The following is a 21187-nucleotide window of genomic DNA, read 5'->3' as shown; positions in this document are numbered from 1 at the left end:
AGACTACCCCACAGTTGCCATGTGGGGCCTTTAACCCTAGGTAAGAGAAGGCTGGCTGCAGGTAATACCTGAAAGTGACCATTGTGGCCGATCTTTTTGCTTGTAATGCACTAGTATCGATTTCTTGGTGTTACATGCAGTCGTGACCAGTTTGGGTACTTTTTCGTTTTGTTTCACTCGCCAAAGTGCGGGTGAGTGTGCAAACCCCAGTGACATAACCATTACATATACCGGAGTTTCAAGTGGTCCATCTTGTTGCCTGAATCGGAATAGCCTTATGCAAGATAATGGGATCCGAAGAGGACGAAGCCGGTCAGGTCGAGTTTAGAAAGGATCATTTTGACGCTCGTTTGCCCAAACGCAACTTCAGGGGCGCGGTGATCGGGGATACGAATAGCGAGGAGCAAAATAGCTGCGACAGCACTAATGTGTAGGTTGATATAGAAGCCTGGCCGGATTACCAACAAAAGGCGTGCCGATGGACACTGGCGGAACGACACTTACACCATCGCCAACCAACTGATTGTGTGAAGGAGCCTCCAACGAGCGGTCCACGCACGGTGCCAAATTGGCTCACTGATTGCCAGTCAGTCAGAGGCCGAGTCATTGAGCTGTCTCTGTGCAGGCAGTTACTGACATCCCATCACGGTCCCTAGCATGAGTTTGCATGGTGTCAGCTAATCGGTCGAGTCAGATAACGAGAGAACAATAGGGGACGCACGCGGTTGCTTGTCCATGGGGGAGCTGGAAGTGCAGCATACGTTCCTTGCCTTCCTTTTCGTATTCGAGGTCGGCTCCGCCGTGTGCGGATCGGCCCAGTCATCCAAGGCATTGATAGTCGGCCGAGTCGTGGCCGACCTCGGCGGCTCCGGTATCGTAAACGGTGCCCTCACCATCGTGTCTGCGTTAGCCATGTGGAACCGGCCCTACAAAAGAGCGGATTGTGCCTTGTAGCTTGTCATTATATATATTCGGCCGGCTACAGTTTGTAAGGCACAGCTAATAGGCAAAAACAAGAGTCAGTAAGCGGATTTTATAACGGAGAGTTGGAGCAGCGCTGGTTGCAGAGCATGGAGGCCAGACGCACTAGAAAGTGGCTTGACGTCTGCCTGTAAACCATCTTGTAAATAGTAGATAAACACAGCAGGAACGGGGCGCGTCGTCGCTTAAGTGGTGGTAGAAGCAGACCAGATTTGGCTTGAATTCCGTCTCGTTTAGTCGGGATCTACGGTGCCGAGATAACCTGGGTAAGGTAGGTAGGTACATACTGGGCAGCCAACCGCCGTTTGGTGTTGGTTCGGTTCAGCAGCCTCTTCTTTCATTTCGTGACCCCCCCCCCCCCCCCCCCCCCCCCCCCCCCCCCCCCCCCCCCCCCCCCCCCAAACCAGACTAACAATATTACACATTCACGTGTTGTATTTGAGCAGGGTCACTGCGTGTAGAATATGAGCTGCCAAACAGCCATCGAGGTTGATGAGGGGCCGTCACTCCCTGTCCGTTACAGCTAGGCGGTTTGAAGTGCTCTGCGTTCCTCGTCTTTATATATGGCGAGGAACCGCCTCGCAGCCTCGTCAGCATCGGCCTTTCCACTGAGGATGCGGTGACCTCCGTAGAGCTCTAGTACGTCGGCTTTTCCATCACGACGCAGCTCCTAAGAGAGTCCGTCGCAGGACACGACATGTTCTTTCTCCTGTTGCCGTAGACTCAACGGTACAGCGTGAGCATCCTCTGACCCGCGCGCATTCTAAGTCAGGATATGTCTATTCTGACAGCCCACAAAGAACTCGAACATGCTACTAGGCTTTCAATATCGTCAGAATCACAAAATAAAAAGGTCGCTCGATTCTCATATTTGGGATTTAACTCGTATTGGGCATGCAAAAGGAGTGGTGAAAGTGGTTGAGGTGACTGGAGTGGTTCTGGTTGCATATTGCATACTAGACAAGATCGCTTGTTCTTAATGTCATTAGATAGTTGAACACGCGGTGATGAACATATAATGTGATGAATTATTCGATATTACGTTAACACACAAGCGGGCTCTAAGTCGACGTATACAGTTTGGGGTATCTTCGTGCTATACGCTACAGCTTAATCGCAATCACATCTTTGCATCTCTTCCAAGACCTGTCTGACCAATGGCAAACTCCTTTCTCTCGTCAACGGACAATCTTGTTTCGGCAATCTCGCCCGTTTGTGACTGCTCCTCAACAGTTGAAAGCTTGTCTTCTTCGATCGGAACATGGTCTCTCACAACAAGCCATGTAGGGTAGACAGCTAGACCTGCAAGGAATCAGCAATTGGGTTTAACGGTTTTTTTTGAAGCCAAGAGAACTTACCGAGAAGGATGGTGTTGACAGCCAAGGGCACTCGTCCTCCCTTCCACTTTCTGGTGTTCAAACCAAACGAGATGGCCTGTGAGAAACTCTCCTGGCCTCGCAAGATGCCCGAAAATCGAGCAAGCTCGGAGATATTGTCTGTCTTGGTGGCCAAAAGGTAGTAGAGCCAGTTCTGAAGTGCCTGACGAGCAAAATCCCAAAGCAAAAGAACAAAGAAGCCCTCGGTGAAGCCCTTGTCCTCCCAGTCGTAGGCAGGAGGATTGCGGGTATACTTTTCCTGTATGACCCATCCGTAGACCCAGGCGATGACGTGCCACACAATGACGTAGTAGAAGCCAAAGTTGATGCGCTTCTTGACGCTCAACTTTTTGTAGTCGAGAAGTGTGCTAATAATCTGCGACGAGAGAAGAGTACCAAAATTGCTGACGAAGCCAATAAGAGCGCGAGCGCGAACGCCGAAGTAGTACGACTGAAAGTTCCCGCTGTACTGATTGAAGTACGCAGCCCAGAAAATTGGCAGCAGTAAAAGAACATCCTTTCTCTTAGAAACGCGGAGCAGCGCCTGAAACTCAGCCTTGAAAGACTTCTCGGCCTTGATGATGACTTTGCTGCCATCGGATCGTTGAACCTTTTCAGGGGGCGAAAGTGCAAGTGCCAGAGGGATACTTAAGCATTGTAAAGCAATGAAAACCAGGTAGGTTTGGGATCCAACTTTGCCTTTCGTCTTGGCGGCGGCATTGTTGTTCAGTGCCAAGACGATCGCACCACCAACAAGAGGACCACCAGTTCTGAACCAGAGCCAGACTAGTATGCACAATTAGTCTCTGGCTTAGCCCGACTGTTATTCCTTTGGGTGTCTTACTGTTCATGTACTTGCCACGCTTTGATGGCTCCGGATAGCCCAGTGCAATAGCACCTTCAGACGCCCAAAACAGACCTGCAGAGATACCACAAGCGGCTGCTCCAACTAAGACGAACCACACGTTGCCGAAGCGATTGTTGGTGTAGAGACCAGCCGAATAGAGGGGATAACCAACCGCGCCCAATAGAAGCGTCCATGAGAGTCCTATGCGGTTTGCAATGGGTCCACCAAAAAAGCAGAGGAAGCCCATGAGTCCGAACACAAGCGCATTCGCGGCGTTGACAAGGAATGGTTCCTGGGCACCACCCGCGCCGAGAGCGTTCATCGCATTCCAAAGACCAGGTGCCATAAAGCCTAATTGCGTTAGTTATCAGATAGAACCTAGGCGCTTGGTTGCAACGTACCAACTCCGCCAATGACGAAGGCATTGAAGAGGGTGCTGTGATACCAAACACGCTTGACAGGCGCGACTGGAGCCCCATCCTGGACAGCCGCCGGGACAGACTCGGGTGCTTTCTCGCCCATGTTTGAAAATAGTGAAGTTGGAGATAGTTGCTCAACTTCGTGTAGCATCGAAACCAACTCTGCTCACCTATATAACTACCAGTCTCTCGATTTCTATCGCCACACCAATTGACACTAAGCTACTCCAACACTACAAAAGTACCTGCAATTTTTCTCCATGGGACGAACTCCTCATTCTGGAATCAAATGACGAATATGCTAGTGTAACGTTGAATCCACCTCTTGAACAGAAAACGTGCAGCTTATTCGGTAGTTGATGAGACGAATCCACTTCTTAGCGGGTGGGTTGCCGACCCTCGGTCGCCTTCCGTCGGGAAATTAACCGCATGAGGGAACTGTCGCCAAATCGGGTAAATAACATGCAGAACCACTTACAGATCTCGCGCAAGAACGTGTTCTTGTCACAGAGTGTGGAGGCAAAAATCTTCCTCATTGAATGCGCTTAGGGACGGGACAACCAAGTTCAACTGCGCCATCGATCTCTCAACTGATGGCACTGTCATGGGCTTTCTCAGCTTGACATTCCACATATCATACTACCCGGCTCTTCATCTATCTACACCGTATAATCACAGTTTGGCCTGGATCGCCTTCTGTTCTTTTTCTTTCAATTCCTTCCACCACTTCTGCTTCAGCGCCAACACACCGAAACCGAGCAAGGCCCACTCGTCTTCCCACGCGGGCAATTCATAAGCATCAGTACCCGGCGCTGGCTTTCCAGCAACACTTCGCAAGAAGTCAAAGTACTCCTTGAAATCCGGCTTGATCTCGTGGAATTGAGACGTAGGCCCCTTGTACTGCAACCGCTTTACCTCCCATTCGTCTTGTTCACGAGGCGAAGGAAGCTCCCCGCCTCGATTGGCGAAGTAGCGCGCCACTGCAACCGCTTGATATTCATAAACCCGGAACGAGATGGCCGCCTTGACTTGTCCAACGACTGTGAGCGAGGGGTCCGCAATGTTAAAGACGTGCTGGTAAAACCCGGAGAGACGACCGCTGGGTGTTACGGGGTCCGGACGCAGGAACGGGTAAGACAGTCTGTAGCCTGTGCCGAAGTGGACCTTCTCGATGCCGTTGGCCTCGGTACCGTCTGCAAAGCTCACTTTGATAAGATTATCGGAGCCCACTGATACCTTGGTGATCTGAGGCTTCCTGACGACATTCGGGAGCTCCCATGCATCCTTCAAAATCTCGTTGTAACCCCGTTGTGAGACGTAAAGAGGGCCAGAAACAATGTTGTGGATTTCAGAAACGGTATCGGAAGCAGATACGTTTCCACCAACTACAACAACTTTCTGGGAAACGAGGTCAATAACCCTTTTGCCACTTGCGTTAGAAATGGAAGCTCACCTTGTTCACGTAATCCTCGGGGGATCGGTATGCTTTGGAATGCTCAAATCGCTGCGGCAAGGCAGCAAACGTGTCCTTCAACCCCGCAATGTTGGGCACATAAGGCACCCCATAGTGTCCTGCGGCGACGACTACCGCGTCGAATGTGTCTTGCCACCAGTAGTCTCTCTTCTCATGCCGGAGGTAATGCTGAGTCCTTCTCAGCGTCAGTTGCCATTTTTGCCCAACCTTTTCAACACGCTCAACGTGGGTGTTGAAGGTAAACAGATGCGAGAAGGGCTCGGCAATTTCTTCGAGGTATCCTGCGACCTTTGCGTAGGGATGTGTCGGGTTATCCTTGCCGAAGCGGGTGATGGAAGTCGCAGAGTTGACAGGCGGAAACGGCTTATAAGTGAAGGCCATGACTTGAGAGCCGACATTGCTGTCTAAAGAAGGATAGAGGCCAGTCCGAGCAGTGACATTCTCCGAAGCGGGTGGCAGTGACTGTGGGAGCTTCTTTGGTATTTCCCTGACTGGTTGGCTTGAGAAAGTCGAGAAGGGCTCTGGCTCCTCGTCATAGATCCTGCGAACCTGCATTAACACTGTTCCAGAGCTCCCAAGGAGGTTTGCTTACCATGTACCGCCAATGCGATCTCTTCGGTCAAACACTTGTATCCTCTCGAACGCCTTCTCGTCGCTGAGTGCCTTGACGGCTGAAATTCCGGATGGCCCCGCGCCAATCACGGCAATACTAAAGTATCGAGGGGCCATATTTTGAAGATTAACTGGACAGAGCTTAGTTGTTCATGAGATGAACTTCTAAAGAATTGTTACTTGTATCTTGCCAAGGTGAGAAGCATATATAACCCAGGCGTCTCTGACGAATTGGTACTGCAGATGACGTGCTTGCACAACAAGCTGGACGCGAACGAGATATCAGCAGTCCCACCAGAGCGCTTATCTGCGTCTCTGCAGTTAACCGAAATGTTCATAATATTGTCATTGACACCGCCGTGCCAGCTCGAGTTGCACGGAAACATGTCAGTGACGACGCCTGAGCCACCAAAAAGACCGACCGCAGCGATGTACTTATATTATCCAAGACTTGCGTTGAGTTTGATCTTCGAAAGCAAGTTGTTCTGCTTGCATCATCCAGAGGCCATTCGTTATCTTTCAGAGCCAAGTCCGATTCCCGGTGTCAAGGTCCATGTTCCCGATACATTTGCGCGATTCCATCCGCCGATGGCGTCACAGGGACCAGACAGGCGCCTTTGGAGGCACTCCACGCAGATGTTCTTCATGTCGCCGCGTAACTGAGAAAACCACATCAAGTATCTAGATGATGCGGTAGGAGGTTTCGAATCTTGTGAGGACACTGAAGCTTTTCATTTTGTTACTTGTATCTTCTATGTAATTCCGCGTGCGAGTATTGGCTTGCTACAATAGTGACATCGCTTTCGGGATGTCGCAGCATCAAATATATTACTAAATCCTGGTAGTATAGTGATTTTCACACTTATCTAACTTGGTTGCACATGCCGCACATTTCGGATTGACCAAAATATAGTGGCCTGTTGAAAAGGAACAACTGGAACTAGTTCCCATTATCGCACGCCCAACGGTGATATGTAAGCCCTATCTTCAAGAAATCGAGCCAGACAGCCTAATTAGTGCATGCATTTGAAGAATGGAGCCTTGCATTACAGTGGTCATTCGAGTAGGGACAACTCAAGTTTCTGAGTTGATGATGTAAAACCCAACACAGTACGTATCACTCATTTCACAACAGTTTGATTACCGATTTAAGTACCGCTCAAACCATCAAGGTAAATTCTCTGACAACTGGCTGGAAGACAAAATTTCCGTTTTAAAGTGCTTTTGTCAAAGTCATTTCCAGTATCATACCACAAATCTCCTTCGTCGTTAGTTTTGCAGAACCGTCATCAAGGCACAAAAGGTCCTCTATATCCTTCGGCTTGTCTAATGCTTCAAACGGTTCAGTGGCGTGCACTGAGATTTGCCAAAGTAAGAACCTAAGCTAATATCTTGAATGAGCCTGATGTACAGTTCTATAATAGTCAAACGGGATTGGTGATCGGTTTGGACAGTATTTCGTGTCTCGGTGGATCGCAGCATGTTCGGAACCTATCTCCGATACTCCGCTGATGAGTTGCTCCGGGTTGCAGTTAGTGCTCTGCCACGAAATCACAGCAGCTGTGTCGTACAAGTCAGCTTATAAGTAAGTGAATCAAAACTTTCATCCGCAGTTCCGAATTACTGTGAACCAAAGGCCAGGAAATGAAATGACAGTAATCTCTAAGCATCAGAGCCGGAATCGCAAGGTTGATGGCCGGCGGGTCCGTCAATCGGCAAGTCTCGGAGTAGTGATGCACTACCAACACGTGGCAGCCCGAACTCACGCGACCCGCTTCGGGTCTCGCAACCGGCGTCGATCCGGGTTTGCGGTAGGCGGAGCGTCGCCGCTTGCATTCTTGGACAGGTGGTAGTTACGGTGGGTTCGGTGGCCGCGACGGACTATTCCATGTCATCTTTTGATGGTATGGTCATTGCATGTGCGTACTGGAAGTGATTGAGTTGAACCAGACAATGACTCTCGCAATGCTGGTTGTTCTCCGCGGACAACCGTGGCGGAACGTGGCGGAACGTGGTGGAAAATCCAATCTTCCACGCACAGAGACATGAAGTAAGTGGTCGTTGCAGTATTGGGTCTGATAGGCTCGCTCGACGGAACTGTTCCCAAATGTCAATAACGAACGGTATAACCTATCATGGCCGCCTTTTCCCCCCCATTAGCATTTGGATTGCTCTTAGCGGCCTCTGCGGGCGAATTCTCGTCGCAGTTGGCCCATTCGTGCAAGGGAGAGACTTTCACATGCGCTACTCACCCCCCTGATCAGATGGATGGTCTTGTCCCTCATCAACCCCATTGAATCCCCATCATCGGTCCTCCAAGCACGACCTACCCCGACAGACTAACCCAGAATCCAGAGCCAAGGAGAATCCCAAGGCCGGAGTTCTTGAGGAGGCAAGAATTGTGCGTCGTGGTCTTGGGGCTTGGAGAAACCTGAAAGACCGTAGTGCGAGAGCCAGTCGGAGAGCCCCAGCCTCGGGCTGCCGGCTCCACCCCGGGAAGTTCTCTAATTTTCATTAGGCAGTTCTCACGGCGAAGACGGGCCCCACAAAAGTCAGGCCACCTTCGACGGCCGGTCCCATCCATTCTTGAATCATCCCTCCTTTCTCGGGATCTTTAGCTCAGGACCTGACATGCTGGCACGCTGGTCACCGTAGTTTGGCCCGGTGACATTGTACATCGTAGCCGAGAACCCGCAGGGCTGCCAGGCGACGAGGTTGGTCCTGCTTCGACGGCCGGCCCTGTCCATAGCAAGAGACACGAAATGAGCGGGAGCTTACAGTCACAAGCACGTCTCACGTACAAGGTGCACGACGACCTGTAACGCGCAACTCAGCGATATCCTTCGAGGACCTGCTACCTTTTGCCTGAACCAACCCGTCCTTGTCCGAGCGTGGGTGTGTCTTCGGAGGGTGCCCACCGTGCCGCCGGGCCGCTGTCGGTGAGGTAATCCGAGCTGGGGAGGTTCCCAAAAGGGTCTTTCAGGTATCATCCCCGGGTTCCCTCTTTGTTAAATTTATTCGTGCCGTTTCGTTCCCGTCTTGCGCAAACTTCCCTCCCGCATCCTGTTTTCCTTTGCATCGTTCGTTTTTCATTGTTCCGGTAGACCTTTCTCCTCTCTTTCCGTTTCCTTTGCGACTGACTGACCGATCAAACTCGGGCTCGCACATCCAAAACACAGCAAAACAAATGTAAGCCGCAATCGCCCCTCGGGTCCCATTTGGACCAAGATACCCCGCGATGGCCGCCCACGTGCTGATCGGACCGGCGTCCCTCCAGATCTCGCGCATACCGAAGAATCTACATCAGGAAGAAAAGATACACAAGCGATACCCTAAAGCCGAACCCATAACCAAGCAGCCGCCAAAATGGTCCTCATCACGCGTGCCATCTCCCTCACCAACTTCCTCGTCGCCTCCTCCGCCCTCGGCTTCCAGGTTTTCGTCCTGTACCCCTGGCACGAGCAGCTCTCCCACGACTTCGAAGAGCTCAAGAAAGAGCACCTGCGCGTTCTCGATTACGTCAAGGGCGTCGACGCCGGTCTGAGAAAGGGACAGGGCGGCGCCCCGACGGGAGAGTCGCTCCTGGAGCGTTTGGGCTACAAGCGATAGATCCGTCGCCGTCTGTAGTCTGTTCGTCAGTTGAGATCTCCTTGCGTTTTTTTGGGGGGTTATTCCGGGTCGGTCTGTCCTGTCCGCACCTGTCCTTCATTTATTCGATTGCATGCGATATTACTCCCGAGATGCGAAAATAAAGAAGCTTAGTTACCCCAGTGTGCCGCAGCATCGCCTCGTGTCCGTCGACGTCGTTCTTCGAGTCCCGGTATGCTCTAAACTGTAATACCTGTCGCAAAGCCTGGGCATCATCGGGACCGGCAGATCCCTACCCACGGTCATGCTCTCCGAGACGATATTGGATGTGAAGTGCGATGCCAGCGGCTTAGCCAATGCTGTGCAGTGCCATGTAGATGGGCCGGTCCTGGACGATTTGTGCGACTTTACACGATAATTCCTGGTTCCATGGCCTCGAAAACACTTTTCCCGGTAGGCGTGGCCTGTCCATGATGCTGGAGTTGAGAGACACGGGACGTGATGTGCGACGTAGAGAGACCCGCCTCACTGCCAACGTACTGCAGCATCGGAGCCCGCTCCGGATTGGATCTAGCGATATCGGAATGACGATGGGCGGCCTGCGCAATGCGCCATCTTACATCCTTGACAAAATCCTCATCAATTGTTCGCAAACGCCACGCCTTCTAGACTTGGGAGTCGTCAGATGCCCAATTGCCAAGCGCACGAAGCTTAAAGTGCTTGGTTGTCGAGGCTCATCTCACGACGTCACAAGAAATGTATGGGCGCTTCATCGGAGGCGAGTGTCATGTCTTGGACAACCTTGGGATCCCTTCACACTTCAACATCCAATGACAAGTAGCACCAAAGTCTTTGAATGATGTATACTGTTTTGGCTTCATGTCAGTCAGCCGTCGCTCCGCGAACAACAGATCCCTTGCCGTCGTTCCTCTCTATCTAGCCGTCACCTAGAATCTGGACGGAAAGACGACTTATTTTATCTCATTCAGCAATGACTGACCGTCTCTTAGTGTCTTCACCGAGGTCGCAAACGTCAGCTATGTAGGGTATCGCGAATTCCAAGTCCTCGTCTCAATTCTCATCCAGCCGCTCCGCTGTCACACTCCGTGCTGCTCCGTCTCAACGATTGCCAAGTCTTCCGATTCGCGCTTCAGCAAGTGCACATCAGCTTTTTCTCACCCATTCCATGCACTCAGTTGCCACGTCCCAGTCATACGACGTGATTTTTCGATGCCAGAAGGTTGCAGAAAAATGTCGTTGTGAGGAGGCCAGCTTAGACATGGCTCTCTTGCTCAGCAGGCCAAGTGCCGATCCAGGCAACGAGGAAAATGAGCAGCCACATAATGAGCCAGGTGGCGTGGCCACCGGCGCTGCCGAGGCCAAAGAAGCTTCCGACGAGGAGCGCGGCATGGATGAAGGCTGTGACCAGCAAGAAGATGTCGAAATGCCATCGTCCCTAGAAATGAAAAGAAAGATGAGTTAGCAGGGACTCTGTCACCTCAACCCACGGCAAATAAGACGATCTTTCATCGCCTCGTTAGAGCTCACTCACCACCATGATTCCGAGGACCTTGCGACGACCCTCGGACTGGCCGATAACAGCAAGGCACCAAGCGATGAAGAAGAAGCCAATGACGCCCAGGATGATGCCTAGGATGAGGCTGACGATCTGGGCGTGCACGATGTCGCGGACGACGCCGATGACGGACATGGCGGTGCGGATGCCGAGGATGACGTACATGCAGATGCGGCGGAAGAGGACGGCCTTGTCCGAGGTCTTAAGGCTGTACGCCTCCCACGAGAAGGACCAGCAGCCGCGCATGTTGGGACACATGCGGTCCTTCATGCTGCCGCCTGCGGCCTGTCCGCCGGCGCCGGCTGCGTCTTGCTGATCGCCGTACGCCATGGTCTGGTATCCGATGATGGCCTGGTGTCCGAGGATGGACGCGGCGGTGTCGCTGTCGGTGGAGGAGGACGAAAGGGAGTAGGTGTCGTAGGCTCGAGCCAAGTCTCTGGTGGCGCCGAAGAAGAGCAAGCTGGGATCGGTGCCGGGGACCGGGGGCATGACGAGCTGAGCGGGAGGGGGCGACATGATGGGGTTCTTATATGCCGGCCGCCCGACAAGCGAGATGGGCTGGCTTGGTGGTTTGCTCGTGGGGTCCGCGGCACCAAGTGGGCGTGGCGCAGCCAAGGGGTTTGGGGGTTGCTCGGTTGGTCGTGTTGGTGGGAGCAGGATCGTGGCCTCGCGACAGGGGAGGCTGGCTGGGTTTGCCCAAGAAGCCCATGGGTTTTTTGGGTTATTGTTGTTATTTATTTCATTTTTTTGTGCTTCTCTTCTGGATCTGGCGGAAGCAGCCCTGGTGGACTGCCTGAACAGACTGCTGCCAAGGCTCGACTGGCCCGTTGCTCCCGCTGTTTTGGTTGTTTGGCGATGTCATCGTGACCAAGCAGTGTGGTGCGTTGAGAGAGTTGAGCACAACCTGCTTAGTCTGAGACGTGAGTAGGTGAATTGAGTGTTGGTCGGGCATCAAAGGAACTCTCCTGCAGAGCCAAGAGCTGTTGGCGCCAACGGTGAACTGCTTTCATACAGGATTCACAAAGGCCATCACAAAATACCAGGCATATCACAGGACAAAAATAGATCCAGACTCTATTGTGAATCCGTCTTGGGGGCTGCAATAATCTGTCGGTTCTCTGTTGTTGTCCAAGCCCCCAACATGGATCACCATCAACGGTCGTTTAAGCTTATTCTAGGTAGCCGTCAACTGCTCAGCCACAGCGACGGGAGAGTTGTAGCCTACCATCACAGCACCCGGCGATATCAGCCGACTGTTTCGATGCCGATACCAACGCCAATATGGAGCGGGGGGCCCATTGATTTCAGGGCCCTGACCCATCTCGTTTATTTGGTATCAGCCCTGTCCGATGTGGAGATTCTCATTAGGCAACGGCTTGTCTTTCCGATGCTTTGGCGTCTTGGCAGACGATCCCTGGACTAGGCAGCGTCGAAAAGTATACTCTAGTGTCATTGCTGCCTTTGGCAAGAAAAATCAGAAACAAGAACGGTGTCGGTGACATGAGAGAACGTCTATTCCCCCAAGGTCATTGACACATACCTCCTCGAGTCGTATCAGCCACATCTTCAAGTCCAAAGCTTTTGCCTTAGGTCCATCGGCAATGCCTGTCGGAAGCTCGTCAACTCAAAGACACGAATGGTTCCGGAGCCTTGCTCGTAAACAGCAGCGCTGTGCCGGCCTCCATTCTTCCGGACCGCATGCCGGAGCTCGACGAGCACGGTTACCAGCTTCTGCAGCGGGGCCTGGTGCGTGGTCTCCCAGTCGGCGAAGCTAGCCGCCACACCGGTGATCTTCCTGCTGTCAAAAGTCCCCTCGTTGTGATGACCGACGATGAGCCAGGGTGTTCTGCCGAACCAGAGCTGCGGCATATACTGGCCGGGTGACTTGTTCCTGGTCGTGGATTTGATTTCCGCAGCAGTTGACTGGCGCATCACGTGCGCTTCGGCATAGGCTGTCTCGACTTGCAAGCCTCGCGAGGATTTCTCGACCTCGTGTGGCTGAGTAGACTTGATGGACAGTTTCTCCATAGGTACAGTCAGAGTGTCCGAATCAGCGGCGTCTTGGCCATCAGGGTCGTAGCTGGCATCAACTTCAAACTGCACCGCACAATTCAACGCTCCAAGCGAGTACCGCAGCGTGCGGTGGTGACCCAGACTGTCTTCCAGACCGATGGGAAATTTGACCGAAGCCTTTTCAAAGTTCCGGCCCCAACCAGAGTTCCGCGACCCGCCGAGGATCTCGCGGGCATCCTTTTCGCAGCGCTCGATGATCAGGGTGTCGCGCACCAGGTGAAGGTTGAGTCGGAAGCTGTTGCGGGCCCGGCCGGCGCTGAAGTCGAGCAGCTTCCGAAGGCTGTTGCGGTTTGTGATGATATCAGTGTCACCGAAGGATATGTCTTTGTTCATGGAAGCTGCTGCTCGGAACATTGGTTCGAATGGGTACTCGGGCAACATATTGGCGTTCTGGTCGATGAAGTAAGTTCCCCGGTCGGGTGGTAAGGCCAACGGCAGAGCCACATTTTGCCAGATCGCTGCGTGTCCTGGTCATGGTCAGCTCAAGTCTCAAAGTTTGGAGGCGACGCGACATGCCTGGGACTCGAATCCTCAATGGTTTTCCTTTCTGCCAGTTATAGCTGCACAGCAATTGAAAGCCAGACGGGCTGCTGACTCCAGTCGTTGAACGCTCGATTGCTTTCTGGACAATGGTGTGGACAGGCACGACGGGCCTTTGGACCTGCTTCCACAGCCATGCTTCCTTCGATGCTGTCGCAAGCGAACGCCGATTGCCTTGTCCTGTTTGGATTTCGACGCCTGGCGCCTTGATTTTCGACGGCGAAGGGACTGCGCTGGAAGCCCGGCGGCAGGGGGTGCGTCCTCCGTGGGCTCGTTCCTTGTCTGTTTGATGCTGTATCAACGCTGCTTCTGAGTTGAAGCTGCGGTCGCAGGCGCAGGTCCAGGGAATCATCGTGACGTCGTGTTCGATGCTGTGGTGAGGTCCTCCGTTGGCACAGAGATGTGTTGTCAAATACTCATGTGTGTTGGGCAGTGGAGGGGACTTTAAAGCCCACAGGAAGATAACCGGGTAAAGTGAGGCGAGCACAAGGTAGGAGCGCCCATCCGTTGGTTGCGAACCGTCCTCAAATACGAGACTTGTTCATGAGCACCAACGGTTGGCGCCGACAACGACCGTAGAGCGGGGTAGCATGCAAGACTCCCCCGTTACGATCTTTGCATTGGTAGTGGTTGGTTGCGAAGCTCAAACTTTTCACGGTGTCGGAGGAATCGGCATGGCGATGACTGCTCCTTACTTATACCACCAATGAATGGCTCGGACTCTTTGCACAGTATAAGGGCATACTTCGATTGAAACCTGGACTTGAATGCATTCAACGCTTGCCTTGTGATAACTGTATGAGAACTGGGTGAAAGAAATATGCTGTAGTCCAATGGTATTATGCTGAATCCCCTTCTTTCAAATCACTATATTTCCATCCTCCCGCTCTATGCCGAAGCCATCTTCTCGATCTCACTGACACCTGCTTCAGACTCCTTCTCGGACAGCTTATCGTTGCTGTGCGCCCCTCGAGTCAACCCAGCAACTTCGGTCCTGCTGAACTTTCTCGCCGGCAGCCCTTGCTCGAACAGCACCTCGAGCTCACCGTACGTTCGACCTCTGGGCTCAGGCAGGCGGAACCATGTCCAGACGAAGCAGATGGAGCAGCTGACGGCCCAGAAGAGGCCGCTCTTGGCGCCCCAGTTCCACGCAGTGGGGTTGAGCATCAGAGGCGTCAGGATGTTGGTCGTGATGCCGGTAATGTTGTACAGGTTGCGCGCCAACACCACGGTCTTGGTCCTGAGGCGGGTGGAGCTGAGCTCGGATACCAGCGAGTAGCAGACCGGGCCGACGGTGCAGTCGTAAAAGAAGGTGTAGACGAGAAGCAGGCTGCCGATGGCCCACTGCGCGGCTACGTTCTCCCTGCCGGCGAAGGAGACGAAGCCAGTGGTGGCGAGCACGACGCACATGATGGCCTGGCCTGCGAGATACAGCGTCCGGCGACCAAAGTGCTGCATCAGATACCACGAGAAGACTGTGCCGACGGCACCGATGGCGTACTGGCCCAACGACATGCTGAAGGAGTTTTCCGTAGCCATGCCGGCCTGCTGGTAGAAGTAGGTCGAGTAGCCCATGAAGGTCGAGCCGCAGAGGGTCTGGATGGCCCAAACACAGCAGACAATCTCGGTGCGGCGGAGGTCGTTGCCCTTGAAGCAGTCGAGGTACGTCGTTCCGCTCTGTGCGGCCTTTTCGAGCGCGTTGGTGTGGACCATCATGGAGACTGTCTCATCGGGGTTGAAGTCATGTTGCTTGTTGCGGCTGGTGAGGCGCAGGAGGGAGGCCTTGGCGTCCTCGAGGCGCTCCTTGCGGACGAGCCACCATGGGGACTCGGGGGCGAGGAAGATGCCGATGATGAGCGGGACGGGCCACATCCACTGCAGCGCAAAGGGGATCTTGAAGCCCCATTCGTCGGTGCGCTGGATCATTGCACGGAGGACACCACTCGCGATCAACTGGCCCATGACCCAGCAGAGATTCACGTAGGTCGTCTGGTAAGGGTAAACCGTTAGTCAACGTATACTGGTGTAGTGGTTGTGGGTCTTACAAGGTATGCTCGCAGGTGCGTGGGGCAGACTTCGGAGGCGTAGGTCACGGTCAGGGTCTGGAAGATACCCCACGGGATTCCGATGAGGATCTCTCCAATCAGGAGCTGGACAAGGGTCTCGGCGAAGAAGATGATGAAGACAAAGGCCGTGACGGCGATGAGACCGCCGATCATGGTCTTACGGTACCCGAACCTGTCCGCGATGAGGCCGTTGATGAAGAGGCCCGTAATCTCACCCACGAGGGCGCCGTTGCTGAGGCCGGCCTGCCACGCGGCCGTCAGCTCGTAGGAGCCGTTGGGCTGGCGCTCGCCAAACTTGCGCTGGAAGACGTCGTAGGCGTAGAGGTTGCCGATGAGGGTCTTGTCGAAGCCCTCCATGATGACGGCGGTGCTGAAGAAGAGCGACCAGAAGACGGCCTTGGGGTACAGCCTGATGGACTGCATGAGGCCCATGCCGAGCTCGGCCTCGGTCGCGTTCGCAGCCTCGGTGGCGAGGCCGGCGGCGTTGACGCCGTCGACGGACATGCGGCGGGAGACCTCGGGGTCGATGGCGACGGCCGTGGTCGGCGCCTTGGGCGTGGTTGAGCCGAAGAGCACCATGGCTGCGACTCGATGCTTGTTCGTCAGAAGGATGTCGGAGGGAAATTTGGTGTGATGTGGGGAGAGGAGACGGACCCAAGCTCGATCTTGTCAAGGTTCGAGCTGGTGGTTTGGAATGGTACAAAGGAAGCAACGTTGCGCTCGACCGTTGTCTGAAGTCAAAGATGCCGATCTGATGAGCCTTCTGCTGCTGCTGCTGCTGCTGCTGCTGCTGGGATGAGATCAAGTCGAGATGGGACAACAAGTCATCTTATATCCTCCGGCCCGCGTCAATCAACCTGATGCCGCGCGCCAAGAGATGATGGTGATGCTCCCTTCACGAGGAGAAGGGCGGTTGTCAGAGCGGCGCGGCTTCTCACTGGCTCGCTCAAATTCAATCCAGAGGTGGCGGGAGGAGCTTGTGTGATGTTGACCTCATGGGACAGTCTTGTCTTGAGTTGCTCAATGCAAGAAAAGCAGCCAAAGAACGCTGAGCAACCAAGGTAGAAACCCTCCCCGTAACGCGTGACCCACGCATGAACCCGGGACTAAGGACACGCTACGCTCCACTTTCTCCACGACCCATTGGCTTGCGCGGGGAAGACTGCGTCTGGGAATGGATAGTCTGGGGTTGATGTCGCAGGCGTACCGAGTACCTGTACGGTAGTGTGTGTGTGCGTGTGTGTGTGGTGTGTACGGGTTGCGATCGAATTGGAGGGGACAGAAGCGGGTGGAATGTCTCGAACGGCTGGGGCAAAGATCAAGCGATCGAGAAAGGGGAGCAAAGAAGAAGAAACCCACACCCTTTCACCAGCAAGGAGACCTGGCGGCAGTCGCCTCACCCAAAGTAAAGGGACCCAAAAGAACTGCCAAAAAAAAAAACTCAAACTAAAAAAAAGAAAAGAAAAAAAAAACAGTGAGTCCAATACCTTGTACCAACAAGTCTGGCCGCGTCCTGGAGACACCGCGGGCATCCCTGCGCCATGTGGCGTAGAGAATGACTACTTTGGGGCCTACGAGCCTTTCCCAACAGGGTTAGGCCTTAGGGATTGTCAGGCCCCGACCCCTAACGGCCAATCACAGCCGAGAGAATGTTCGGTGTTTCCACCCACCGGCGATTGGAGCGAAGGTTTCTGCGAAATTTCCAGGGCGGATTGGCCAATGGGGGATTTTGGCCTGACGTCGCTGAAACTGGGCATCCCGGCCTCGCTGCACAGCGCAGCTGCCGATGGGACGATGGATGCCTTGTGGGTGTTCTGGGGTCGGCATCGGTCGTGCTTGTTGGTTCATTTCTCTCCGTCTGGCAGTTGGGGGAGGCTGGAGAGACAGTCGAAAAGACTGGGCTTTTCTTAGCAACTGCCTCAACCAGTTTGACTACGATAAGAGGTCATCAGAAGAGTGCATCATCGAACGCAACGACTTTCTTTCCCCGTGGAGACTCCGCACTTCTCTTGGAACATGCGGCATTCGACGCGGGGGACGGCGTCCACAGTTACAGCGATTGGTCCTTATTCTCGGACAGTTGCCAGTTCGTTGGTCCGCGGATGAGTGAGGTTTGGCGTGGAGAAGCTGGTCGACGACCAGGCGGACGCCTCCCCTTCCGACATGGCCCCAGACTCAAGAGGTTCCAGGTCGGCCAAACTCAAAGGCGTTAAGCTTATCACACGCGGGCCTCATCACGTCGGTACGAGGTCGGCAACAACACCTGGGATCACGATCATACCCTGAGGTCTTGGAAACTATGCAGATCCCTCATGGGCGGAAAAGTCTTGGGCAAAGTCTGTATTCTCGACTAGACTCGTGGGCGACATGAAGCATGAGCCCACTGCAACCTTGAGCTCACCTTTCCCAGTTGCCATGCTTTATGTCATTGCTTCGGTGCCGCCTGGCTCTTCCCCGCACTCTCTCCTCTTTCTCTCCGATCTTCCTGGATATGCGCCTTGGCTGCCCAGCACGCCCTAATGCGGAAGCTACCTAAGCCCCCGTCACGTCTGTTCCCGTCCGCTGCCGTCTTCCGGAGCATCTGCTGCGCGTGTGACCACGGCGATCTGGCTGGGTGCTGTATCTCTGTGACACGACAAGAGACCCACCGATTTATCCCAGACCGTTGCAACATGCGCTGCCATCAGCCGCAATATTAATTTGCTGCACAGCCGCCGCAGGAGACATGCGAAGGCGAAGCCGGAGATCTGTAGTGAGTCGGCACGTCAGCAACGAGCCAAAAAGTTAGCTACGGAGGCCGATGCACGACGCCGCCAGACTTCGGCAGGGATGGTGAAGGTGCCCGCGAGTGGGGGCTGCACAACTCCGTCTGCTGCGTCTGATGGGGGCGCGGGGGCGGGGGCGGGAGTGGAAGCGGATTCGCGTGGGCCATGTGGGCAGCCAAGTGTAGGCCGGGTGCGTTCGGTACGCCCGGATTCCTGGGTCCGGCACCGATCTCCACTGTCGACACTGGCCACCGGTTCTCCGGTCATCTATCACCGTCGCCTCCGGAGGTGCCGGTAACCGATTTTCCAAGCCCGTCCCAGGCCCGTTGTCGACAACGGAAAATGTCAGCAGTAACTATCGAGAGTATTGCTTCAAAGACTTATCGCCTTAAACCAAGTGCCTCTAACGTTGAACATAATGTGAAGAAGCGACGCTATCTCAACAGTATGCATCTCAATGGTATATCTACAGGAGTCTCGTTCTCCATTATCAAGTACAGTGAATGCCATGTGATCAATCGCATGGTTTGCTTTGCTTTGCACATGCTTTCATGAATACCTGCCTTGTGTTCCTGAGTAGAGGTGTCGACAATAGGTAGAAAGACGAGACAAGAGCTCCGATTGCTCGAGACATGATCATCCTTGCAAGTTTAAGTACCTTTTTGATAAGATATCCACGCTCGAATCAAGGCTCTAGAATCAGACAGATATCAAGCTTCTTTTCTTTGTGGCCGCACAAATTACCAACACAACTGCTTGTGGAATTGAGAAATCAATAAGAGTCTGCATCGGCGATAATAAGTACACAAGAGAGCAGCCATGCTAGCTTCATTCCGTTCCCGCGTAGCGGAATCGCAAATGCTGCGCAAATGCTGGCTTTCGTATTCGTGTTGAAGCCCACCAGGCCAAGGAGTCGCAGACCGAGCCGACGCTTTTCCTCATCGGTCCGAAAACCGGGTCTCTGTTGCTCTCAGCGCGGCATCAACGAGATGAACAACTTTGGCGCACCAGTTCAGCACAGAACCCTGGGCCGGTGGTTGCTTGAGGTCCGAATGCAGGGGAAATCCACGGGGTTTATCAAGGCCATCTGGTATTGGTACCTAGAGCCGGATCCGCAGAAGCAAGCGGGTGGATGGTTATGCTCATTTTGCAGTCCACAGCACTTCCCATTCCGGCGGTGTTGACGAATCACAAGGCTGCAATGGATTGGAGTGATCCCACGCCCGCAGGGGTCTGAGCGCATTCGTATTCGGGTCTAGAGATGATCGAGAGGCACATCACGTATTCGTTTCCATGATATGTGGTTTTCAAAGAAAGACGATGATGAGCCTTGATATAAGTCAAAGGCTGGTTATTTTAGAAATTGCTATAAGAAGAGAGATTCACTTGATCTGACGAGGAAAATCAATTCAACAATCCACATTTGTATTCATCTTCCTCTTGTCTCGTCCGTCACGAAGCCTACACAGCCGTATATCAATTTTCTTGCAAAAGTCGGTCTTATTCAAGCACTGTCGACTCTATCAATACAATGGTTGGAACCATTCCTGAAGAGGGGCAAATGCTCCTGGCTAGAGACGCGACGTTCGAGAAAATCCTGCACAAGGGCACGTCGAAGACCGTTGGCATGTCGGCCATGCTGAAAAAGGACCACGAGGCACAGAAGGCGGCCACCGATGAATACTTTAGACATTGGGACAACAAGAGCGCACAGAAAGAAACGCGGGAGGACCGAGAAGTAAGTCGAAACCTCTGGGACCGCAGTGGTGTTTCATCAGCTGATACCCTTATCTTTACAGGCTCGGACAGCAGACTATGCTTCCCTAACCAGACAGTCAGTATTTCCAACTCTTTCAGAAATGACTCGTCGCCTAACTCTCATGACAACAGATACTACAACCTTGCGACCGACTTCTACGAATATGGCTTCGGTCAAAGTTTCCACTTCTGTCGCGCAGCAGCCGGCGAATCATTCAGGCAGGGCATTGCAAGACACGAACACTACCTTGCCCATGTGATCGACATCAAGAAGGATATGAAGGTCTTGGATGTCGGGTGTGGCGTTGGTGGACCGGCCCGCGAGATTGCCAAATTCACGGGCGCCTACGTTACTGGTCTCAATATCAATGAGTACCAAGTGGAACGAGCAACAAGATACGCCATAAAAGAGAAGATGGACAAGCAAGTCCAGTTCGTGCAGGCCGACTTCATGGTATGTTTTGCCAACGTTGTGCAGCCGTGCTTGCAGACCTTCCGCTAACATTATGCGCTTGCCAGAACACACCCTTTGAGGACAACACGTTCGACGCCGTCTATGCCATCGAAGCCACCGTCCACGCCCCCTCCCTCGAAGCCGTGTACTCTGAAATCTTTCGCGTCTTGAAGCCCGGCGGCGTCTTTGGCGTCTACGAATGGGTCATGACGGAAAACTACGACGACGCCAACCTCCGCCAGCGCAAGATCCGCATCGACATTGAGCAAGGCGACGGCATCGCCAACATGGTCAAGGTGACGGAAGCGCTGCGCGCGTTCAGGGCCGCCGGCTTCGACGTCCTCCAACACGAGGATATGGCGGAGCGTCCGGACCCGAGTCCGTGGTACTGGCCCTTGGATGCTGGCAGCTGGAGACACGCGCAAACAATGGGCGACTTGCTGTACACATTTCGCATGACAGGCCTCGGGCGGATGGTCACGCACGGATTCCTTGGGCTCATGGAGACGCTGAGGCTTGCGCCGCCGGGTATGGTGAAGATGTCGGATAGCTTGTGTGTTGCTGCCGACGCGCTGGTGCTGGGCGGCAAGGAGAAGATTTTCACGCCAATGTATCTCATGGTCGGTCGGAAGCCCTCCGAAAAGAAATAAGGATGCCT

General features: G+C 53.6%; 8 protein-coding genes across 8 annotated transcripts; 3 read left to right on the top strand and 5 right to left on the bottom strand.

The window, feature by feature from the left end:
* Positions 1-735: 735 nt before the first annotated feature.
* ColSpa_00750 (efflux pump mlcE) lies at positions 736-954 on the top strand (the record flags this gene model as incomplete). Its single annotated transcript, XM_049266962.1, has 1 exon — positions 736-954. The coding sequence occupies one exon, from the start codon at positions 736-738 to the stop codon at positions 952-954; it is 219 nt and encodes a 72-aa protein (XP_049122919.1).
* A 1147-nt stretch (positions 955-2101) lies between these two features.
* Positions 2102-3726, bottom strand: ColSpa_00749 (UNC93-like protein; the record flags this gene model as incomplete). The annotated part of the gene is made up of 4 exons (XM_049266961.1): positions 2102-2283; positions 2340-3143; positions 3202-3555; positions 3606-3726. 4 exons carry the CDS (start codon positions 3724-3726, stop codon positions 2102-2104), a joined length of 1461 nt encoding a protein of 486 aa, XP_049122918.1.
* A 569-nt stretch (positions 3727-4295) lies between these two features.
* Positions 4296-5826, bottom strand: ColSpa_00748 (thiol-specific monooxygenase; the record flags this gene model as incomplete). Its single annotated transcript, XM_049266960.1, has 3 exons — positions 4296-4868; positions 5077-5638; positions 5690-5826. The coding sequence occupies 3 exons, from the start codon at positions 5824-5826 to the stop codon at positions 4296-4298; spliced, it is 1272 nt and encodes a 423-aa protein (XP_049122917.1).
* Positions 5827-9075: 3249 nt separating this feature from the next.
* Positions 9076-9318, top strand: ColSpa_00747 (uncharacterized protein; the record flags this gene model as incomplete). The annotated part of the gene is made up of 1 exon (XM_049266959.1): positions 9076-9318. The coding sequence occupies one exon, from the start codon at positions 9076-9078 to the stop codon at positions 9316-9318; it is 243 nt and encodes an 80-aa protein (XP_049122916.1).
* Positions 9319-10570: 1252 nt separating this feature from the next.
* Positions 10571-11389, bottom strand: ColSpa_00746 (uncharacterized protein; the record flags this gene model as incomplete). Its single annotated transcript, XM_049266958.1, has 2 exons — positions 10571-10753; positions 10850-11389. The coding sequence occupies 2 exons, from the start codon at positions 11387-11389 to the stop codon at positions 10571-10573; spliced, it is 723 nt and encodes a 240-aa protein (XP_049122915.1).
* A 1050-nt stretch (positions 11390-12439) lies between these two features.
* ColSpa_00745 (uncharacterized protein) lies at positions 12440-13327 on the bottom strand (the record flags this gene model as incomplete). The annotated part of the gene is made up of 1 exon (XM_049266957.1): positions 12440-13327. The coding sequence occupies one exon, from the start codon at positions 13325-13327 to the stop codon at positions 12440-12442; it is 888 nt and encodes a 295-aa protein (XP_049122914.1).
* Positions 13328-14374: 1047 nt separating this feature from the next.
* ColSpa_00744 (general alpha-glucoside permease) lies at positions 14375-16131 on the bottom strand (the record flags this gene model as incomplete). Its single annotated transcript, XM_049266956.1, has 2 exons — positions 14375-15475; positions 15532-16131. 2 exons carry the CDS (start codon positions 16129-16131, stop codon positions 14375-14377), a joined length of 1701 nt encoding a protein of 566 aa, XP_049122913.1.
* Positions 16132-19848: 3717 nt separating this feature from the next.
* Positions 19849-21179, top strand: ColSpa_00743 (sterol 24-C-methyltransferase erg-4; the record flags this gene model as incomplete). The annotated part of the gene is made up of 2 exons (XM_049266955.1): positions 19849-20529; positions 20595-21179. 2 exons carry the CDS (start codon positions 19849-19851, stop codon positions 21177-21179), a joined length of 1266 nt encoding a protein of 421 aa, XP_049122912.1.
* Between the last annotated feature and the right edge of the window lie 8 nt (positions 21180-21187).

This window comes from Colletotrichum spaethianum (assembly GCF_022836535.1).
Source record: "Colletotrichum spaethianum MAFF 239500 DNA, contig01, whole genome shotgun sequence".
NCBI classification, from domain to species: domain Eukaryota; kingdom Fungi; phylum Ascomycota; class Sordariomycetes; order Glomerellales; family Glomerellaceae; genus Colletotrichum; species Colletotrichum spaethianum.
The sequence above is the reverse complement of the archived record's forward strand: the minus strand, read 5'-3'. Positions and strand labels throughout refer to the sequence as shown.